Here is a 20,811-nt window from a genome sequence, read left to right on the forward strand (position 1 = left end):
CCCCCCGCCCCGTTTTTGTAGATTGTATATAGCTGTCCTGTTGTCCGTATGGATTAGGACAACCTTGCTGATCAGCTGAGGTAGGAATGTTTTCAATGCTAGGTCAACAGCTTGAAGCTCTTGGTAGTTGAAGTGAAGTTTCTTATGTTTGCGTTGCAAAGACTGCAAGTGTGCACCCCAGCCTCTGAGTGATGCATCTGTTGGGAGTGATGCATCTGTTGTGAGTAATGTAGGGAACAGGGTCAAGGAAACGCCGTCCTTGTAGCAGGTTGTTGGTGTTACACCACTGCAGGGAGTGATGAGTGAGGTGGTCTTTCAACACTGGATCTTCTAATTGACCCTGTGACTGAGGACACTATTGTGCTAGGCATTCCTCAAACGGACGCATGGATAGTCGTGCATTTGGTAGTATGGCAATGCAGGAAGCCATCATAACTAGGAGCCGCATGCCTGTCCTCGCTGTGAGCTGTTGAGTGGTCTGGAATCAACATCTGGAAATTTTGAATTCATGTAGTATTGGGATAGGATAATCCTACTTGTGTGTTTACAATAGCTCCTAGATAAGGGTGACCCTGCAGAGGTTAACAGTGAGATGTGGTGACATTGAGGGTGAAACCTGAGCAATGGAGCAGATTTATGGTAGATGGAGTATGTTGCTGTCACTGGTGAGGAGCGCGTGCCTTGATAATCCAATGGTCCAGATATAGGAATAAGTGGATGTTTTTGTCTGCGTAGTTGTGCTGCTACCACTGCAAGGCACTTGGTGAACACCCGAAGTGCAGTAGTCACCCCAAAAGGGAGGACTTTGAAATGAAAATATTTGCTGTCTATGACAAATCTTAGGTATTTGCGATGTGCTGGGTGTATTGGTATGTGAAAATAGGCGACCTTTAGGTCTAGTGCTGCTAGAAAGTTGTCTTGTTGGAGAAGTGGAATCACAGCTTGAAGAATAACCATATGGAAGTGCTCCAACAGGATGTACTGGTTTAAGGGCCTTAGGTCTAAAATTGCCTGTAAAGACCTGTCCTTTTTGGGGATTAGGAAGCATAGAGAGTATAATCCTGAACCTTGATGACGTAGAGGAATGGGTTCCATATCTTATTTGAGAAGAAGAGCTTGAACTTCCTGTTTGAGCAGTGTTTGATGTTCCAGGATAGCCTGTGGGTGCGAGGTGGAATGTTGGGAGGTGTGGTATGAGCTCCAGACAATAACCATGTTGGATAATGCTAACACCCACAGGTCTTATATGGTGGGGAGGTGGAGAGTGAAGTCATTGTGTGGCAGTGAGTTGTGCCCCGCATGAGGAAGCACATTTGCCTCTACCTTTGGTATTGATACCCCGTAGCGGTACTTGAGGTAACATCTTGAAGAGGAGTGTTGACTTTGATTATGGTGATACAAGGTGAAGTTGCTCTTAGAGGTGATTTTGCAATCTCCACAATAGTAAGAGCAGCAAAAGGAGCTACAAGGAGTTAAAAAAAAATATATAGTTTTATATAGCGCAGATTCAACTCGAGGGTAACAGAGCGCTTTACCAGTTGTGTTACAGACAGACATTAATTTTTGGTAGGCACAGGAAGATTACGTAATTTGCCCAGAATCACAGAATGTTGTGCGTCCCTGCCATTGATTTCGCCGTCTGGGTGTCTTTTTTTTATTTCCTCTAAGGCCTGGCAAACGTAGGGACCAAAAAGGTGTTTTTGTCAAATGGTACACTGAGGAAATCTTGCTGTACCTCTGCTTTAAAACCAGAAATAGGAAGCCATGTGTGGCGTTGAATCAAGATGCTGGTATTGAAGCTTCTGGCAGCAGTGTCAGCAGAATCTGTGTACAACGTATGGAGATTAGCTTGCATTCAAGTTCTTGTCCTCTCTTTTTATGCTCTTCAGGGTGATATTGGAAGAAGTCTTCCATCTCATCCAAGTAAGTACTGTCATATCAAGCAATCAGGCCCATTGAGATGGCAATATGCTAATGCTCTGAAAACTGTGCTGCAACCCTTTTTCACGCTGCATCAATGGCGGGGAATCTCCACTAGTTTGTGAGTTAGCCCGCTTGGAAGCAGTGGTAATTGCTAGCGAGTCTAATGTATATGGGATCAGATTGGGAGGTCTTATATTTTTTATATACCCTGGGTGTTATAACCCTAGCTTCAATCGAGTCTTTAAAAATGTCCTCTGTGTCTCTTAACATGACTTTTAGCATTGGTAGGTGCTGAGTAGCCCTATGGGCAGATGAAAGCGTCTCACTTTTGGGGTTTTCTTGTGGAGCTCTTATTTGTGAAAAGCAGCAGCTCTACTGATTAATTCCTGATATGATGTTAAGTCGGCAGGAGGAGAAGGACGAATGGGATAGAAGACTGGGTCTGTGCCCCCAGGTTGGTCAATCTCGTAGGTGTCCCAAAGGCAGGGTGTGGTGTGGACAAAGGTGTTGTGTCCTCCACCATGCCCACCTGTATGGTATCGTAGAGAACCCCAAGAGGAAATGTCTAGTGCGTCTCCAACTGTGGTGGAGAGGTGGAGTCTGGTGGAGGGGGAAGCTGTGGAGGTGGCGGCGGAGGAAGAGGCAAAGGGCTAGTGGCTTTGCCCGATTTCTTCCGTTTTTTTGATGATACCGGTGAGTCAAGAGTCACTTGTAAATAAAGCTGTCTTTAAGGTGCTGAAGGTATCAGAGCCGAAGGCTTGGGGAGGATACGGCAGGTAAGAGGCTGGATCTAGATATGTTTTAGTCTAGAATCCAACTTTTCCTGGAGTCTATGAAGAATGGGCTCCACTGGATTGCTGGAATCGGGTTTGGAAGCCAGCTTCAAAGCTCTCAGATCCAGGTTTTGGTGCAGAAGTTATACTTTGTGTAGAAGCGGTAGACACTGATGGTTGGCTCGGTATCGATAGTCAATGCCGAAGGCTTCTGCTTTGGATGGTGTTTCGGTGCCGAACCAGCCGCTCGGTGGCAACCTTGGGCAGAAGGCAGTGGTGGACCGAGGACCTCTTGCTCAAGAGAGGTTGAGTGTCTCTTGGAGTGTTCGACACTGTGTTGAGGGACAGGGGGTACCATAATCGCAAACTGATGAGCATGTGTGACTTCTTCCATCTCCATGTCGATCTCGAGGTCGGAGCTTAACTGCTCTCAACGGAGAACGCATCTTCTTACCCATTTGATGGTTCAGGGTGTCCTTCAACGTCATAGCCGAAGATATACGAAGTGTCCTCGATGCTTCTCAGCTGCATCTTGAGCCGACTTGTGTGATGGTCTCGGAGGCTTTTCTTAAAGTCGAAAGGGCTACAGGCTTCGCAATCTGCCTCCCTGTGTTCTGGTGACAAACAGATTACAGACCTGATGTAAGTTGGTCCGTGGATATTTCACATGGCAGTAACGGAAGGGCATCCATCTCATCATCAGGAGCGCATTCACTGGAGAACCTGATGGGGACCGAGGAAAAGGCTCAGAAGGGCGAGGCCCTATAGGAGCCGCAGCTCAAGCGCAGCGACTCGACGTGCGATGCAGCTATAATTTGATACACAGAATGGGAAACCCAATCAAAACAATACAGGCTAAGGTGAAAGTGTTGCACGAACCAAAAAGAGCAACGCAACGACCGTGAACCGGAACGCCAACACACACGTCTGAACCAGACAGCAGAAAGAAAACAATCTAATAATGAAGTTGAAGCTCATGTGCATGATCAACAGGAGGAGGGGTCAATGGAACTTGTGACACTAAAGACTTCTCCGAAGAAAAACAACTTGCAAACATCCGAACCCAACACTAGATGTCAGGAGTATGCAAAGCAGGTGTATCAACAGCCACACGAGTCAAACATTTACTTTTAAACTATTGCCTTTTTTTTTTTAAGATATTGGTGCATTCACAAAATGCACCTTGGTTATATGCAAAGAGCCGTGTGCGCCCCTTGGAGGTTACACCTACCCTCCTATCGCCCGGCCGTTTAATTTGTGCTCCTTCATTGGCTTAAAGCGTATTGACTGAAAAAGGACACTACAAAAGCCACCATTTTAGAACAGAATGGACAATTACAAAATATTCACCAACAAAATCAACTCAGTTTAGAATACCTGTGCATATTGCTGCTTCCTTTGAGTCTTTTCCGCAGAACTGAACCCTCAAGCACAAAAAAAAAGGTCCTCTTTCAAAATGATCTTTGCACTAAAGGACCACCTTCACCCTCATACCTGCTTTTGAGGTAGCTGTTTGTTCCTTTTCTAAGTTGCTGACAGTGAGACTCTGCTCTGGTTTTAAACAGTCTCTGCCTGTGATGCAGAGGGCGAGTCACCATGAAAGCATCTGCATAAATCTGCATTTAATATGAGCCATGGTGGTGACAGGGATCATAGATCTGAAGCTGCCACAGGTTTGTGGCAGATGGCTGTGTCAGCAATGACAAGTTGTCAGGCTCCGCTTCCTCTTCAAATTTCCTCTTTCTATCTGATCAGGTAAATATGGGCTGCACTGGAAAGTTTTACACAATCTGCCTCCGGCTGCAAGTTTGTGACTTCGCCCCCATCTGTCACAAATCTTTCCATGGTTCTGAAGTGAGCCAAGACCTGATTTTACAATGAGATGCTGCCAAAGAAAAAGCGGGCTGATTCATCTAGCAAACATAAAAGAAATAGGTGGCACCGCAAAACCACCTGACTTCATTTATGCTATATAGACACTTCATCTCTGTTCAAGGTGACAGCTTCTCAAATATTCTTTTCGAAATGCAAACAGAAAAATAAGTGCACTCCCTCTACCCAGAGTGCAGCGCTACAATCAGAGCTTTCGACTGTGGAACTGGGGAACAAGATTCAATGTCTCAGCTTAGGTTCAACATCCTGTGATTCTGGGCACATCACGTAGTCTTCCAATGCCTATAAACAATGTGTGTGAGCTTGTGTAATATCAAGGACTCAGACTTTGGTCGAAAGACAAATACCTACTTATTTCTACAAAGTGAGATCAGAAAATGAGGAAAAATCATAGCTTCCCTGCTTAAATTATGTGCTCTTGAGCTACATGGCTAATGGACATTAACTTTGATAAAGCCAATAGCTCTTGCAATGCCAAGACCTACTGGCTTTGTCAATGCTTGTTAATGTATTGTAGCCCCGTGGAATGAGGTCTTTCGGGCCTAGTAAGGCTCAGGGAGGGGGGGCCACGTGGCCACCTTCAACAATACCATGACATGGGGTCCCGGTGGATGGGGTCTCTGGAACCCCTCCCCTTTTAGAATAGATTTTGGCCCCAGGAGATGGGGTTCCTGCAGCATGTCTCCTATGGCCCTAGGGAATGGATTCACTATTGACTTGGGGAGGTTGGATGCCAGTGGGATGGTTGACTTGCAACCAGGCCCTGTGGCCTACTCCCTAATGCGCATGGACGGAGGGCGTGCGCTACGTGGGGATGGCGACCTGCGGCTGACCCCATCCCCTGGGGGCCAATATTTAAATGAAGGGGAGGGGGACTGTGCACCCCCACCCCAAGTTTCAAAAGGCCCTGGGGATCCCATCCCCTGGTTTGATTTGAATTAAAGGGAAGAGATGTCGCACCCCCCCCCCCCCCCCGCTAAGCCAGTAAAGGCACCGGGCACCCCATCCCCTGGGGCTGGGATAGTTTCCCTGACAGGTCTAGCACAGGCACGGAAACACAAGTTTGCTCTGCTCCCTCCTGGTGGGAGCCTTTTTATAAAAGCCCGCCAGCTGGGAGCACACATACCTTCCATGTCTACGCTGCTGCAGGAATGGAATGTATGTGTGCTCTCAGCCGGCACGAGAATTAAACATGCACACGCTGGTTGGGAGAAGTGTTCTGTTTCCCTGCCTGCACTCCTGTGGGCAGGGAAACAACAGACACTGCTTCCGCCCGGAGGAAGCATGCAAAAAACAGCTGCTCCCTCTGGATGAGAGCAATGCTGGGTCCTACACTGTGCCACACGCCCGCCCATTATAATGACATACAGCCCGGTGGGATGGGGGGGTCACAGGACCTTAATAAGGCTCAAAGAGGGGGGCCATGCTCCCCATTTAATGTCATGTGACCCCGGGGTAAGGGGCCCCAAGGCAGCTAATGGCTCAGGAAAGGTGGCTGACCACAGGGCCTGGCCACAGCCCCCTCCTCTTTTATCATTAATTTGTCCCTGGGTATGGTGTCCCCCTGGGCCTAATATGGCTCAGAGGGCATGCTGGTCCCCTCCCAATTTGACATTATGTGGCTCCAAGGAATTGGCTCCACGGTCCATTATTGCCTCAGGGAGGATGGATGCCTGCAGAAGTGGTTGACCACAGGACCTGGCTGTAGGCGTGAGGTTGGCTGCTTGCAGGAAGTTAGATGCAGGGCTTGGCCACAGGCCAGGCCTTGCCAACAATTCCCTCCTGCGAATGACCGAAGGCTGTGTGCAGTGTGGGGTTGGCTGCCTGCAGCTGGGTTGGCCACAGCGCCTGACCTCCAGCATGCTGGCCACAGGCCAGGCATTGTGACTAACTGTCCTCTGCATACAGCCGAAGGTTGTGGGCAGTATGGGGATGGCTGCCTGCAGGGTGTTGGGAAGTGCACACACACACACACTTACACATTTGTGTTATGTGGGTTAAAAACCAGCAAACTTTTGAACGGTGTTCTCTTCACTTCCTTGGCAAGGGGCCTTTAAAGGTTATGAATATGACAAGGAGCCCACAAATTGGGGGTGAAGCCCATGCAGGCCATTTTGAACATTTATGTTGCTAAATGTCTTTCTATAGCAACGTATGGGGCTGAATTATGGGGAATTAAAGATGTAAAAATTCTTCAAATAGTTGAGGACAAATTTTTAAAATCTATTTTATCTCTTCCTCGGTCAACCCCTGCCTTTATTGTTCATCAGGAATGCGGGTTAGACCACCTTGTGGACCGTATTGCTCTAGCGCCCATGTTAAAATGGATTACAACCTGGCTAAACCCTGATTTGGAATTAAATCACGCAATTTTAAAGGATTGTTTATCTCTTGAGTATGGCACCTCCATCCCCTGGATAAACTATGTTAAGAATTTATCAAGAGAACTAGGTCGTCCAGAATTATTTGATGCTCCTGGCAGTCTAACTAAGGGGGATTTAAAATGGGTGAAAGTTGAATATAAAAATCGGATAACTTTAGAAAGAGAAGATAAGGAGCTACTTAAACCTTCAGTCAGGGCTCATCAGTTATTAATCACCTCAAACAGTATTGAACCCTACCTGGTCATTGTTAATAACATGAATCATCGTTTTTTACTTACCAGGTTCAGACTGAACAAATTTCATCTTTTGCTCACCGATTCCCCAGGGTGGTCAAGGGAGAAGGACCTGGGAATCTGTTCTTGTGACGGTTTTTCCCTTAAAGATACAGTGCACTTTATCTTCTTTTGTAAATACTTGGCTCCCATTCGTAAAAAACATATCATCCCCCTTATTAAGGAGAAAGGTTTTAGGCAAGTTAAACCTGCCCTTTTATATTTACAATTGCTGGGATCAACGTGGGAGATCTTTAATATTGCCAAATTTTTAGCAACCTCAATGAGATTAAGGAAGAAAATTTCTTGGACATAATCATTATTTGGGTAATTCATGAATTGTAACCACTACCTTGTATGCCTTTTTAATTCATTCGTAGTGTTTTAATGTTAAATGTTATTTATATTGTATGTATATATTTATATGCTTTTATGGTTTTTGTTATGAAACCGAATAAAGTAATTTTGACTGACTGACTGACAAGGAGCCCATAATAGAAAAGAAAACTGTTTACATCATAGGAGACAACAGTCACAATATTATATTGCTTTGTCATGTTTTTCATGATTGATGACTGGCAGACACCTCTGTTTGTATGGATATTGGAAATCAGATGCTGTGCTGCACTGATGAGCAACCGAATGGGTATCTTTATAAAAAGGATAGTAACATTCATGTACTTGCCAAACTGCAGTACGTTTTGAAAAAATAGCAATGCATGAACTATAAACATACACATGTTCTACTGTGAATGTACAGTACATTGATGGACATTTGGTTTCAGCTATAAGAAAAGCAATCTACAGGATAGCAAATGGTGTCATTGATCCTATCATTCATCCAAAAAAACTAACTAATAGGATTGCTAAAAAATATTTTAGAGCCATCACAAAAACTTTTCCTAATTTCTAATAAGCCACATGTCAGAAAAATATACGTGACAAAAGAGTTATGTAAATGAATTTAAAATAATGACTGGTTTCAAAACACATGGCATAACAAACTGGTATAGTTTTACCTGCACTCCTGGACTTACAGGAACTGGGTACATCATATTTGGAGCAAAACAAACTGGTTGTGTATACACAGGTGTTGGCGGTTGATGACCCACCATAGACGGGCTGGGCTGGGCTTGGGGACGGGGAGATGTTGGAGTTGTAGAAGGTTTAGGCTGCAAACAGAAAGGATTACTGTAAAATAGCATTAAATATAAATATTTTCTTTATCAAGATATTATTCACTGAAACAAAATGTTATATTAACACCCAATGACCAAATTCATTGACTTTATCTACAAGAAGACACAGCCTTCTTTAGATTATACACCAGCGTGAAATGCTGTTCATTTACTTCTACCATCCTTTATGAGCTTTCCTCCAGTGGGAGCATGAAAAATTATATACAAATACTTGTATGTAATTAGCTCAGATAAATAATGATGCAAACTTTAACTCACCATTACCAACTGAATGAACGAGTTACTTGCATTCGGTAACACTTTCTGGTAGTGATTATGTAGTCGCAGATTCCTCACCACCTGAATATTCCCCAGGTGTCACACTGGATACGGAATCTTTTCAGAAGTCAGTGCCTCCAGGCGCACAGTCCCAAAAGCAAATTGCATGACCAGTGCACTGGTTCCTAGATTTTGGATCTTATTTATGGAGTCACAGAGTAGGGCAGATGGGAGGGTCAGTGAGGAATCTGCGCTAGATAATCTCTCTACCAGAAAATATTACAGGAGGTAAGGAATTTGTTTTTGTGATGGGAGACTTCTAGCAGCAGATTCCACAATCTTGTGAACAGATAGTAAAGCAGACCATATATGGAGGTGGGTGTGTGAATAGACTCAAACCAGAAAGTCCTGAAGGACTGAGAGGGTGAAATGCCCCTCTCAGCGGATTCGACTGTCCAGACAATAATGCATGGCAGATGTCTAGGTCAGGAACTTTGCATGCTAATGCAGTGGTAACAGTTCTGACCCAGGTAGAATGAGCATGCAGTCCTTTAGGAGGTTGCTTTTTTAGCCAATGTGTAGCAATCGTAAAGCAGAGCACGATCCAGTGGGAGATGGTTCTACTGTAAAATGCCTTGCTTTTTCTCACTCCAGTGAACAAAGAGCTGGTCTCCCCGGTGGCCTTTGGTACAATCTATGTGGAAACTCAGCACCCTCTTTGGCTTAAAGGAATGGAGTCTTCCTTTCTTTGTAAAGCACAAGTTACTTACTTGTGTAACGATATATCTGTAAGAGAAATTAGTTAGTGATATTCTTCACCTTTGAACATCCCCAGGCGTCAGACTGGATCCAGAAAGTTTTATCATCAGCAGTACCCCTGCGCATCTGTAGGCATCGCCGTACAGCTCGCGTACGTCGCTGGTGTCGTAGTCGCCGAGATGACGTCGCTGGAGCTACTTAGACGCGCCCACGCGCACTGACGTCAGTTCTGTACACAACTATCCACGCCAGGAATGCAGAGCCATGCAAGATACTGACCACTGGTGCATTAAAACTAGGGCCCTGAAAGGGATGACCTTAACCCTAGAAATCAGTTCACAGAACGGGGAGGCTGGGTGGGGCTCTCTATCTCTTACAGATATATCGTTACACAAGTAAGTAACTTGTGCATCTGAAAGAGAAATGTTAGTAATAGATTTCTTACCTTAGAATAGATACCAACCCCGGTGGTGGGTCTGCGAACCAAGATCACACCAGAAAGTCACGGAGAACAGAACGGACTTGACTGTCAAGGCAATAATGCTTAGTAAAGGTGTACAACGAAGCCCACGTGGCTGCCCGACAGATGTCTTGCAGGGGGACACCACGTCCCAATGCAGTAGTAGCTGCTGTCGCCCTGGTAGAATGAGCTCGCAACCCCATCGGAGGTTCCATTTTAGCCAGAGAATAAGAGGCTTTGATACACAAGACGACCCAGCGGGAGATGGTCCTCTTGTGTAAAGCCTGGCCTTTCTTGGCGCCTAGTGGGCCAACAAAGAGCTGGTCATCCACCCGGAACGGTTGTGTGCGATTCAAATAAAATGAACGCGCACGTTTTGGGTCCAGACGGTAGAGCCTCTGTTCCTCTCTGAAAGGGTGCGGAGGCGGAAAGAAAGTGGGCAAGGTGATAGTTTGCCCAATGTGGAAGGCATTGACAACCTTTGGCAAGAAGGAATGAATGTTAAAAATGATTTGTAGAGCGCGCGTACACCGATTGGTTTCATGGCGCTATGTTAGTACTTGGCCGTTACCATTGGAGAGGTTAGTTGTGGGCCTGTGCAAATAACCAGGTTTTAAGGGACTTCCTAAAGTTCAGAAGGCCAGTGCAGAACCGGATCTCCAAGGGGAAAGAATTCCAGTTTTGGGGCACCAATGGCGAATCTGCAACCTCCCTGATGTTTCCGCTTGAACGTGGGGGTGGACAGGAGCAGGAGGTGAGCTGATTGCAAGTTGCGTGAGGGGGTGTACCTTAGTATCAGATTGTTTATAAAGTTGTGGCTTTGACCATGCAAGGATTTAAAGATCGAGCAACCAGTTTTAAACATGCAACGTTGAGGGATGGGGAGCCAGTGTAGTATCCTCAGTAGAGGCGACGCCGGTTGCCACCTAGGTTGCCGCAGGATCAGTCTGGCTGCCTGGTTCTGGACCATCTGCAGCCGCTTGGTAAGGAAAAGTGGCATACCCAGGTAAACGGAGTTTGCATAGTCCAAGTGTGACAGAACAGTGGCTATTACAACCTGTGTTAAGGCTTCCTGCGTGAGTAATCGGCAGATCTTCCTGATCTTTAGCAGCTGAAAGAAGCATTTCGAGATTACCAATCCAACCTGCTTTTTTAGTGAGAGATCACTGTTTAAGGTGACACCAAGAGTTTTGACCGAGGGGGAGGGGATCCTAGCTCTGCCGGCCAGTAGTGTGGGCCCCAGAACTTATGGCTATCCCCTGTTAGAAGTAGCTCCATCTTGCCGGGATTTAGCTTAAGGTGGTTGTGGTCCATCCAATGTTGGATGTGCATTATGGTGGCCTGGAATTCGGTGACTGAGCTAGGTAAATTGTCGACAGTGAATACCAATTGAAGGTCGTCGGCGCAATTCAAAACAGTCACCTTCCTATCTTTAAGGGACTGGATCAGTGGGAGGAGGTAGAGATTGAACAAGTGAGGGGAGAGTGAGGAGCCTTGCGGAACCCCGCAGGTGGTTCTTCGTTTAGGAGCTGTAAAATAGGCTGAGCGAACAGCCTGGGTCCGGTCTTCTAGGAAGGAGCTGAGCCAGCTAGAGGCTGTGCCCTGGATGCCAGCCTGCCTGACACGGTCTGCCAATATATTATAGTCGACCGTGTCAAAGGCGGCGGAGAGATCCAGTAGCACCAGGTCCTGGGGGGAGCCTCTGTCAGCTTTGTCTCGGAGAGTGTCCATGACCGCTAATATCACTGTTTCTGTGGAGTGCGCGGGTGAAAGCCCGCTTGATGAGAGTCAAGATAGTTAGATTTTTCCAAGAAGTTGGACAAGCATCTTGCCACATAGGCCTCTAGTACTTTAGCCAGGTATGGGAGCAAGGAGATGGGACGATAGTTAGACGGGCTCATAAGGTCAGCTTCCGGTTTTCTTCATGAGAGGGACCACAATGGCTTCTTTAAATGCTGTGGGAACGCGACCCAAGGAGAGGGACTCATTCAGGAGGGCGAGAGCTGGGCCAGGGAATATTGAGAGGGAGTCTTTTAGCACGTGGGGTGGGCAGCAGTCCGCGGGGGCTCCTGATTTAACTTTAGACAGGAGGTCCTGGAAAACCTCGGTGCTAATGGAAATGAGAGTGCAGTTGTTACTGTGCATAGCACTAGAATATGGCTCCCTCCCCCACACCACGGTGCAGGCGACGGTGATCTCCTTGTTGAAACCGGGTAGAGACAGCAGAGACATGGCAAGTTATAGGCCCCTATTGCTCCTTAATACGGATTACAAGATTTTAAGTAAGATATTAGCAAATAGATTACTGCAATATTCTTCCAGTTTGATACACACTGATCAGTGTGGATTTGTACCACACAGGAATATGGCGTTCAACATTCGGAGACTTCACATGGGGATGTCACAGGTGCCTACCGATGCTGATCCGCGAGGCTGCATTTCATTGGACTTGCGGCAAGCGTTTGATTCACTGCACTGGGAATATATGCAGAATGTGTTACCTCGATTTGGGATTCCGACAGAATACATAAAATGGGTGAGATTGTTATACACAAATCCAACGGCAAGGTCCCGCACGGGACCCCACATTTCAAGTCAATATATGGTAGAGAGGGGTACTAGACAGGGTTGCCCGCTCTCGCCCTTATTGTTTATTTTAGCTCTAGAACCTCTGCTGCAAAAATTAGGTACAACTGCTGGACATAGGGGGATAGGTATTAATGGGGAACTGCATGTTATTTCAGCGTACGCAGATGATATTATTTTATTTCTAAATATTATAGACGAGATACGTCTTCCTCTGCCAGAGCTTTTTTCAAAATTTCAAACACTTTCCGGACTTACGATAAATGAGACCAAATCGTATGCCTTCTTTTTTAATGATGTAACCAGGACAGAACCAATTCAATTCGGTCATTGGCAGTTCCAGACTACACCAGTTACCTTTAAATATTTAGGCATCCAAATATATAGCGATGTGGAGGACATAATAGATGGTAATTTAACTCGTACTATTACATCACTCCGGAAACAGATAAAGTTTTGGACTTCCTTACCGCTATCGGTGGCTGGGAGAATAGCCATAGCTAAAATGAGGATGCTACCAAGACTGTTGTATTATTTTGTTAATCTGCCCATTCTGATACCACTGCATACATTTAAATTGTTGGACACCCTACTAGTTGAATTAATATGGGGATCGGGACGTAGGCGTATAGGGCTTGCTAAACTTCAAATAGCCACAAAGCAAGGGGGAATGGGAATCCCTGACATGAGAGCTTATTGCTATGCAGGCCAGTTGCAGTGGTTAGCTTATTGGATAAAAGGCTGTAACCTGAGAGAAATATCCATGACCATACAAGCATGGGAACAAGGGGAATTGCATGTATTACTGTTGCCAGGCAGTAAAATTTCGTCCACAGCGTCCCCACTACGCATTGCCCTAAATTATTGGAAAAGGGCTACGCGCTATACCAAAATCTCTGTGCCGTACACCCCGAACATACCCTTGTTAGGCCTTCCGCTTCCATCGGGACGGGTGACACTCAGACATATAGGGATATGGTCAGAGTCTGGAGTTTCAACGGTTGGCGACCTCTTTACTGATGGCACGCAAGTGAGCCATGATACTTTTGTGAGGGAGAAGGGTGTGACAGATAGATTGTTTCTGCTGCATGCTCACATTTCCCGCTATATCAAAACAATGTGGGCCCCTCAGGGGGATGAGCCACAGACACATGCACTGACACATATGCAATACCTGATGGGTAATGGGGGTGACTTGATAACATGGTTGTATCGGGGTATCCACACACACACACACGTCTATGTCACAACTGACTCGAAATAGATGAGACATGGAGATTGGCCGCACACTCACAGACAAAGAATGGGGGTTAATATTAGAACACCCATGTAAGATATCTAGAAACCCGAAGTTTAAATTTATTCAGCTCATGATAATACACCAAGCGTATTTAACCCCACACAAACTAAGCAAAATGATCCCAGAGTCATCAGGTGATTGTCCCCGCTGCTGTTTTCCAAATGCGGAATTATTACACATGCTGTGGGACTGCCCTAGACTACTTAACTACTGGTTGAAGGTGCAGGAACTGATTAATAGTGTTGCACTGACAGGGAACATCATATCACTGGACTGTTGCATATTAGGTCTAGGCCCAAAAGGGAAGAGGGGAACCCCTGCGCGCAGGTTTGTGAACCTTGCGATGATATTGGCAAAAAGAAATATAACCATGAGGTGGAAAGCAAACAGACCACCCAAATTGTTAGACTGGTATTATGAAGTTGTGAGATGGGGAAGGGCAGAAGGAGCGGAGCTACATAGAGATGAACAGAAGAGGATGAGAAGGGTACCAATATCGCTTGACTGGAATGCAATACTTGAGGAATTTGTAGCCAAAGACCTACAGGAATGAAGGGAAGGTACAGATCGGGATTGTAAATAATGTCAGTTGGGGTATCCACTATACGAGATGCAATGCTGAAAATTGTATATATGATGCGAATGCTATGTAACGGATTTATATAATACGCAACACTGAATCTGCATGGATGATACATTTTTATCATACATACAAATGTTAGTTTGAGCCAGGAATGGGGAGGTGGAAGGGTGGGTGGGGTAATTGGATTGTCTTGTTCGTATATGTCGAAAATGATTAAGATAACAATGGAAGAATAAGATGATTGTGTTATTGTGAAAAATCAATAAAAATATGTTTAAAAAAAAAATGTATAGGAGTTTTCTGTCTGAGGAATATTTCTGTCGCCACTGCCTCTCCAGTTGGCGAAGGGTCAGTTTTTGAGATTTAAGTTCGTGAGAGAACCATCTCTGAGCGTCGGCGCGGCGGGCCAATTCTACTTTTTTGAGGGGTGCGTGTTTATCGCTTGCCGGAAGTAGCCAACCTGATAGATTTGCCTCAGATATGATGATGTCGGAAGTAGGTATTGGGGCTGTGCTGACCAGTATGTCCAGAAATTCCTTTTTATCAAGGGTGTTCCATTTCCTGGCCATCCCGCCTGTGACCGTAGGGGTTTTTACAGTGGCGAGGTTTCCGATGGTGAATTTTATTAAATGGTGGTCTGACCATATGCAAGGGTAGGTTGTAGGTGCAGATATTATCATGCTATTCATCCAAACTTGGTCCAGAATGTGCCCTTTGAGGTGTGTGGCTGAGGATACTTGAGTGAAGTTTAGGTTAGTAAGGAGATCGGTCTGCTCAGCAGACTGCGGCCCTTCATGAGGGTCATTATACCAATAGTTGAAGTCACCCACAAGATTTTGGCGTGGTTGATGACAAGGTTAGCGATCTGTTCACTCAGTGATAGGCGGAATAGAGGCATCTGGTAAGGGGTCCTATACACTAGCACACAGATGATTGGGTCGAAGGCAGATTCCAGTTTAATTACTATGTTCTCCGCGTCCGGGAGGCAGAGACAGGTTAAGACGCTAAATTTGAGACGTGTGCATAATGGCTGCTAACAACCCCCTCTCCCCCGTTTACCTGGTGGACGGTTGGCGTGGATAATATAGTAATCATTGGGTAACGACACCAGCATGTCAGGGGTGGATTCAAGTTTCAGCCAGGTTTCGGTCACCAGAAGGACGTCTGGTTTATCAGAGGCAAGGAGGAGAAAGATGTCAAGCTGGTGCTTGACTAGGGAGCGTGTATTGAGGTAGTAAATTAGTAGAGACAGGAGCTTATGTTCATCAGGTCCTGTGATTGTTGAGTGGAGGGGGTGGGTTTCCGAATTTCGGGAAACGAGCTCCGTTCCTTAAAGATTTCCGTGTGGATCACTTTAGTACGCGTTTCGAGGGGGGAGAACAAGGCAAGTAGAGGGGTGCTGCTTGAGGGCCTCCGAGGAATATGTAATCCATCGGGCATGGTGGCTGGCCCCTGGGCCCGGATGGGCGCAGACAGGCTTGACTTTGGCGCGTCCGCTGCGCGAGTCCGCTGTGCGAGTCTGCTGCGCTCCCGTGCTACGACCGGCATATGTCTCCAGTCCCGGCCCACTGCTCCTCCCTCTCTCAGCAGGATAGGCTGATTCAGAGGGGAGTGATCGGGAGCAGCTGGGACGCCGGTGCAGCCGCCTTGCGCGCTACAAGCAGTTTTTCAAAAGAGGTACATGTCAAATTCATATAGTTTTTAAAAAAAGATTCTAAAAGCAGCAATTCAAGTGGGCTAAAGGATAGCTTCCCGCTAGGCAGCGGCACAAACCTAATATAAGGAAGGACGAGTACGAAGCACAACCTTGTCCGGATGAATCGACAGAAAAGGAGGCTTACAGGAAAGAGCCTGGAGCTCACTCACATGCCTAGCGGAGGTGATGGCAACCAGGAAATCAGTCTTCAAAGTTAATAAACGAAGAGAACAGTTGTAAGCGGCTCAAAAGGAGCGCACATCAAAAAGGTAAGTACCAGATTTAAGTCCCACTGTGGCATCACAAACGGAATAGGAGAGAAAAGGTGAGTAATGCCTTTAAGAAATGTATTAACAACAGGGGACTTGTAAAGAGAGGGCTGATCAGGAAGCCTGAGAAAGACTGAGATTGCAGAAAGGTAGCTCTTGATAGTGCCCAGAGCAGAGCCCTGCCGGGACAAAGCAAGAAGGAACAAAAGGACCTCTGAAAGAGGGACAGAAAGGGGATCCACAGCCTTTGCTGTGCACCATGCCACAAATTTGTTCCGCCTGCAGGCGTATACCGATTTAGTGGAGAGATGCCTGGCTGCCAGAATGACATCACAGACTTCAGGAGGTAAGTCAAACAGAATCAACTGTTGCTGCTCAATATCCTCGCATGTAGGTGGAGGCTGGACAGGTTCGGGTAGAGGACCGTCCCCTGTTGCTGCGACAGAAGATCCTCCCGAAGAGGCAGTCAGATAAGAGGATCCATGCTCATACTGAGTAGCTCACGATACCAAACTCTTCGAGCCCAGTCCGGGGCCACAACAATGGCTCGGGCCCGGTTGTGCCTGATCTTCAGCACTCTGGGTAGAAGTGGTAAAGGCGGAAAAGCGTACAACAGACCACAACTCCACTCGCGGCGAAAAGCGTTGCCGAACGAGTACCGCCTTGTAAATTCCAACACGCAGAAGTGATGACATTGCGCGTTCTCTTTGGTGGCGAATAGAACTAACCAAGGCTCTCCTCACTGTTGAAAGGGACCTTGCGCCACTTCCGAGTGAAGACGCCATTCGTGATCCATCAGGCACCGGCAGCTGATTTCGTCCGCCCTGGCGTTCAGAGATCCTGCCAGGTGTTAAACCATCAAGGAAATGCATTGAAGTTCCAACCATGTCCGGAGCCGCAGAGCCTCCTGACATAGGGCCCACGACCCCACCCCGTCTTGTTTGTTGCTATACCACATGGCGGTGGTGTTGTCCGTGAACACCTGCACCACCCTCCCCTTGACAGAGGGAAGGAATGCCTTCAGTGCAAGAAGTATTGCCCGAAGCTCAAGGAAGATTGATATGGAGCCGGGACTCCGCCGGAAACCAGAGGCCTCTGACCTCCGCCTCTCCGATGTGGCCACCCCCTCCCAGGAGGGACGCATCCATCACCACTGTGTGCTCCGGCTGGGGAATGGAGAGGGATCTGCCGCTGAACCAATGCTGATTCGTGAGCCACCACTGCAATAGTTGTGCAGTGCCCTCCGAGATCTGGACGTAGTCGGACAGGTTTCCCTGATGCTGCGCCCACTGGAACTTCAAGTCCCACTGAAGAGCCCGCGTATGCCACCTGGCATGGTTGGTTAGCAGGATGCAGGAGGCCATGACGCCCAGCAGCCTCAAGGTCATCCTGACCGAAACCCAGGACCAGGGATGAAAGATCGGAATCATAGCCCGAATGTCCCGGACTCACTGTTCGGGAGGATAAACCCGAAAGTGCGCCGTGTCCGATGAAGAGGAGCTTCTGAGAGGAAATCAGGTGCGACTTCGGAACGTTGATGGAGAACCCCAGCAAATGCAGGAGGTCGGCTGTAGTCTGGAGGTGGGAAAGAACTGTTTGGGGCCAGCCCGCCTTCAACAAGCAGTCGTCAAGATAGGGGTGAAGACTGAAACCCCTGACCTGCGCAGATGAGCTGCGACCACCGCTATCACTTTGGTGAACATCCGAGGGGTACTGGTAAGGCCAAAGGGGAGCACGGTGAACTGAAAATGCTCCTGCATTAACGTGAATCGCAGGTAATGCCGGTGGGCCGGCAGGACAGGGATGTGAAAATATGCGTCCTGCAGGTCCATCGCTACCATCCAGTCTTGCGGGTCGAGGGCAGACAAGACCTGAGCAAGTGTGAGCATCTTGAACTTCTCCTTCCGGAGGAAGCGATTGACGTTCTGAAGGTCTAAGACAGGACGCAGGCTTTTATCCTTCTTCGGAACCAAGAAGTAGTGGGAGTAACAACCACGACCTACTTCTGGCATCGGAACGCGCTTGATGGCCCCCTTGGCCAAGAGGGCCGTAACTTCCTGCTGGAGAAGTGCCAAGTGATCCCCGACATGCGGTGATACTAAGGTGGCACGGCTGGTGGGGGATCGTCTCGAAGGGAAGGGAGTAACCCCTTCGGACAATTTGCAGAACCCACCTGTCCGATGTGATGATGTGCCAGTGGTGGAGGTGATGGCGAATCCTGCCACCCACTGGCGTCTGGTGGGCCTGAAACACCGACTAGGAAGGTTTGGAGGCAGGGGCAGCAAAGGGGGTGGTGGACTGACCTGCACGCAGGCCCCGTGACCCACCTCTACGGGTCCCATGTCCGCGCCTGCGCTGAGACTGTTTCTGCGCAGGCCTGTGGCTATGAAACGAACGTGCTTGGGCACCCCTTCCTTGGCCACGAAAGGAGCAAAAAGCAGAAGCGGAAGCAGTGCGGAAGCAGTGCGTGTAACCGAAAGGCCTAGGGACTTGGCCGTAGCCCGTGAGTCCTTAAAACGTTCCAACGCGCAATCTGCATTATCGGCTAGTGCCATCAAAGTGTATGTCCATCAACGTGTTCTGGCCATCCCCAGAAAAGCCAGTCGTCCTCAGCCAGGCGTGACGGCGTAGCGCCACTGTCGTTGAAATCGCCCTGCCTAGCGAGTCAGCAGGGTCAAGACCACAACGGATGGTGAACTTGGCTGCTTCTCTCCCCTCAGCAATAGCTTGGGAGAGTATCGTCAGAGCGTCCATCGGACACTGAGGCAGCACTTGTGCAACCGTATCCCACACAGAATGGGAATAACGGCCCAAAAGACATGCGCTGTTCACAGACCGAACGCCTGAACTGGTGGGAAAAAAAATTCTCTTCCCAAATAGCTCCAGTTTCTTGGATTCCCTGTCCGGAGGTGCGGAAGGGAATGTGCTCGGGGATGCAGAGGCTTGGACAACCAAGCTCTCGGGGGTGGGGTGTTGGTAGAGGAAAACAGGGTCGGCCGGGCGATGGCGTCGGGCCACATTCTTATCCACAGGAGCCCCTGTGTTGGGCCTGCACCATGTGCCCAAAAGAACGTCTGAGAGTGCATCGTTTAAGGGCAGTAGCGGCTCCGTAGAAGCAGAAGCTGGCCGAAGCACCTCTGTTAGGAGGTTAGCCCTGACAGCCACAGGAGGGAGCTTGAGATGAAGAGCATCGGCTGCCCTACGCAACACCATATAATATGAACCACCCTCCTCCATAGCCACGGTAGAAGGAGACAGTGCGCCAGGTTCCGGAGCATAATCCTGGTCACCTGCATCCCCCAGATCCTCCTCCCAGTCCTCCCCGTCCTCCACAGCCTGCTGAACAGGTGGAACATATGGACGCCGGTGGATATAGGGATAGATGTTCCCTAACGGCGTAGGAATCGGCATCGGTAGACACCCTTCCCGCACCGGCTCCACGCCGGGGAGGAAACCGGGGAGAGCGTCGGCCGGGTCTGCGGCCAGCGCCGGTGGAGGTCCTACAGGGCCAACCGGCATGGACGGGGATCCAGGCCTGGATCCACGGGGTTCCTCGGCGTCGTCGAGGAACGAGGACCCCCAGCCGTGCCCGCGGGGCCCGAAGGCACACTGGCAGGGCCAGACAGTCTGAAGACACGGGCCATGGCTGACAGGAACTCCTGCAGCTGGGGTGGAGTCGCCGATGGACCCGGAAAGGGCGGGTAGGCCATTGGCAACTGCGTAGGCTCCGCCAGAGCCGCAGGGGCGGCGCCACCTGCACCCTTAGTGGCATTGCGCGACCGGTTAGGGGAAGGCGAAGAGCGACGACGCTTCTTCGCCTTCTTGTGATTCGCCTTACCTAACTCCAAGTGCGAAGACTTCGAATGATGGTGATGGCTCCGCAGCTGGTACCTCGACCTCCCACGGGACCGGGACCTTGAACGACACGGAGACGACTCCTGGGCCTCCAGCCACTTTCGGGACTGCTCCAGCAAAGTTTCGGAGTCATGGCCCGGCAGTGGGGGTCCAGCCCCGACGTCGTTGACGACGCCGGCCTCGATGACGAGGGACCCCAGTGGATCCAGGCCTGGATCCCCGGTCCATGCCGGTTGGCCCTGTACGACCTCCACCAGCATCGACGTAGACTGTGCCGGCCGCAGACCCGGCCGACGCCGTCCCCGGTTTCCTCCCCAGCGTGGAGCCGGTGCCGGAAGGGTGTCTACCGTCTGCTGGCGAAAAAACTTTACGGATCCAGTCTGACGCCTGGGGATATTCTAAGGTAAGGAATCTATCACTAACGTGTCTCTTTCAGATGGGGTGAGGCAGAACATTGAACGCCGGCAGAGTGACTGAGTGACGGCTAACAGTGTCGCAACATTTAGCAGAAAAAACAACCAGTTTGTCCAGGAAGAAGGTAGTACACCCCAGATGGACACAGAGCTTGAAGCTCACTCACACAATGATATCATGGCAATGA

At 48.5% G+C, this 20,811-nt stretch overlaps 1 protein-coding gene across 17 annotated transcripts in view; it reads right to left on the reverse strand.

The window, feature by feature from the left end:
* Positions 1-20,811, reverse strand: part of ATXN2 (ataxin 2) — a 1,509,788-nt gene that overhangs the window by 595,751 nt on the left and 893,226 nt on the right. For 14 of the 17 annotated variants that reach the window (XM_085634791.1, XM_085634789.1, XM_085634788.1 and 11 more), the window contains one exon: positions 8,265-8,417. In XM_085634791.1, coding sequence (XP_085490917.1) covers positions 8,265-8,417 — 153 coding nt within the window. The remainder of the gene's footprint in view (positions 1-8,264; positions 8,418-20,811) is intronic. The other 3 variants (XM_085634787.1, XM_085634777.1, XM_085634776.1) reach the window with 1 other exon arrangement.

Source organism: Triturus cristatus, chromosome 11 (genome assembly GCF_964204655.1).
Source record: "Triturus cristatus chromosome 11, aTriCri1.1, whole genome shotgun sequence".
Classification (NCBI taxonomy): domain Eukaryota; kingdom Metazoa; phylum Chordata; class Amphibia; order Caudata; family Salamandridae; genus Triturus; species Triturus cristatus.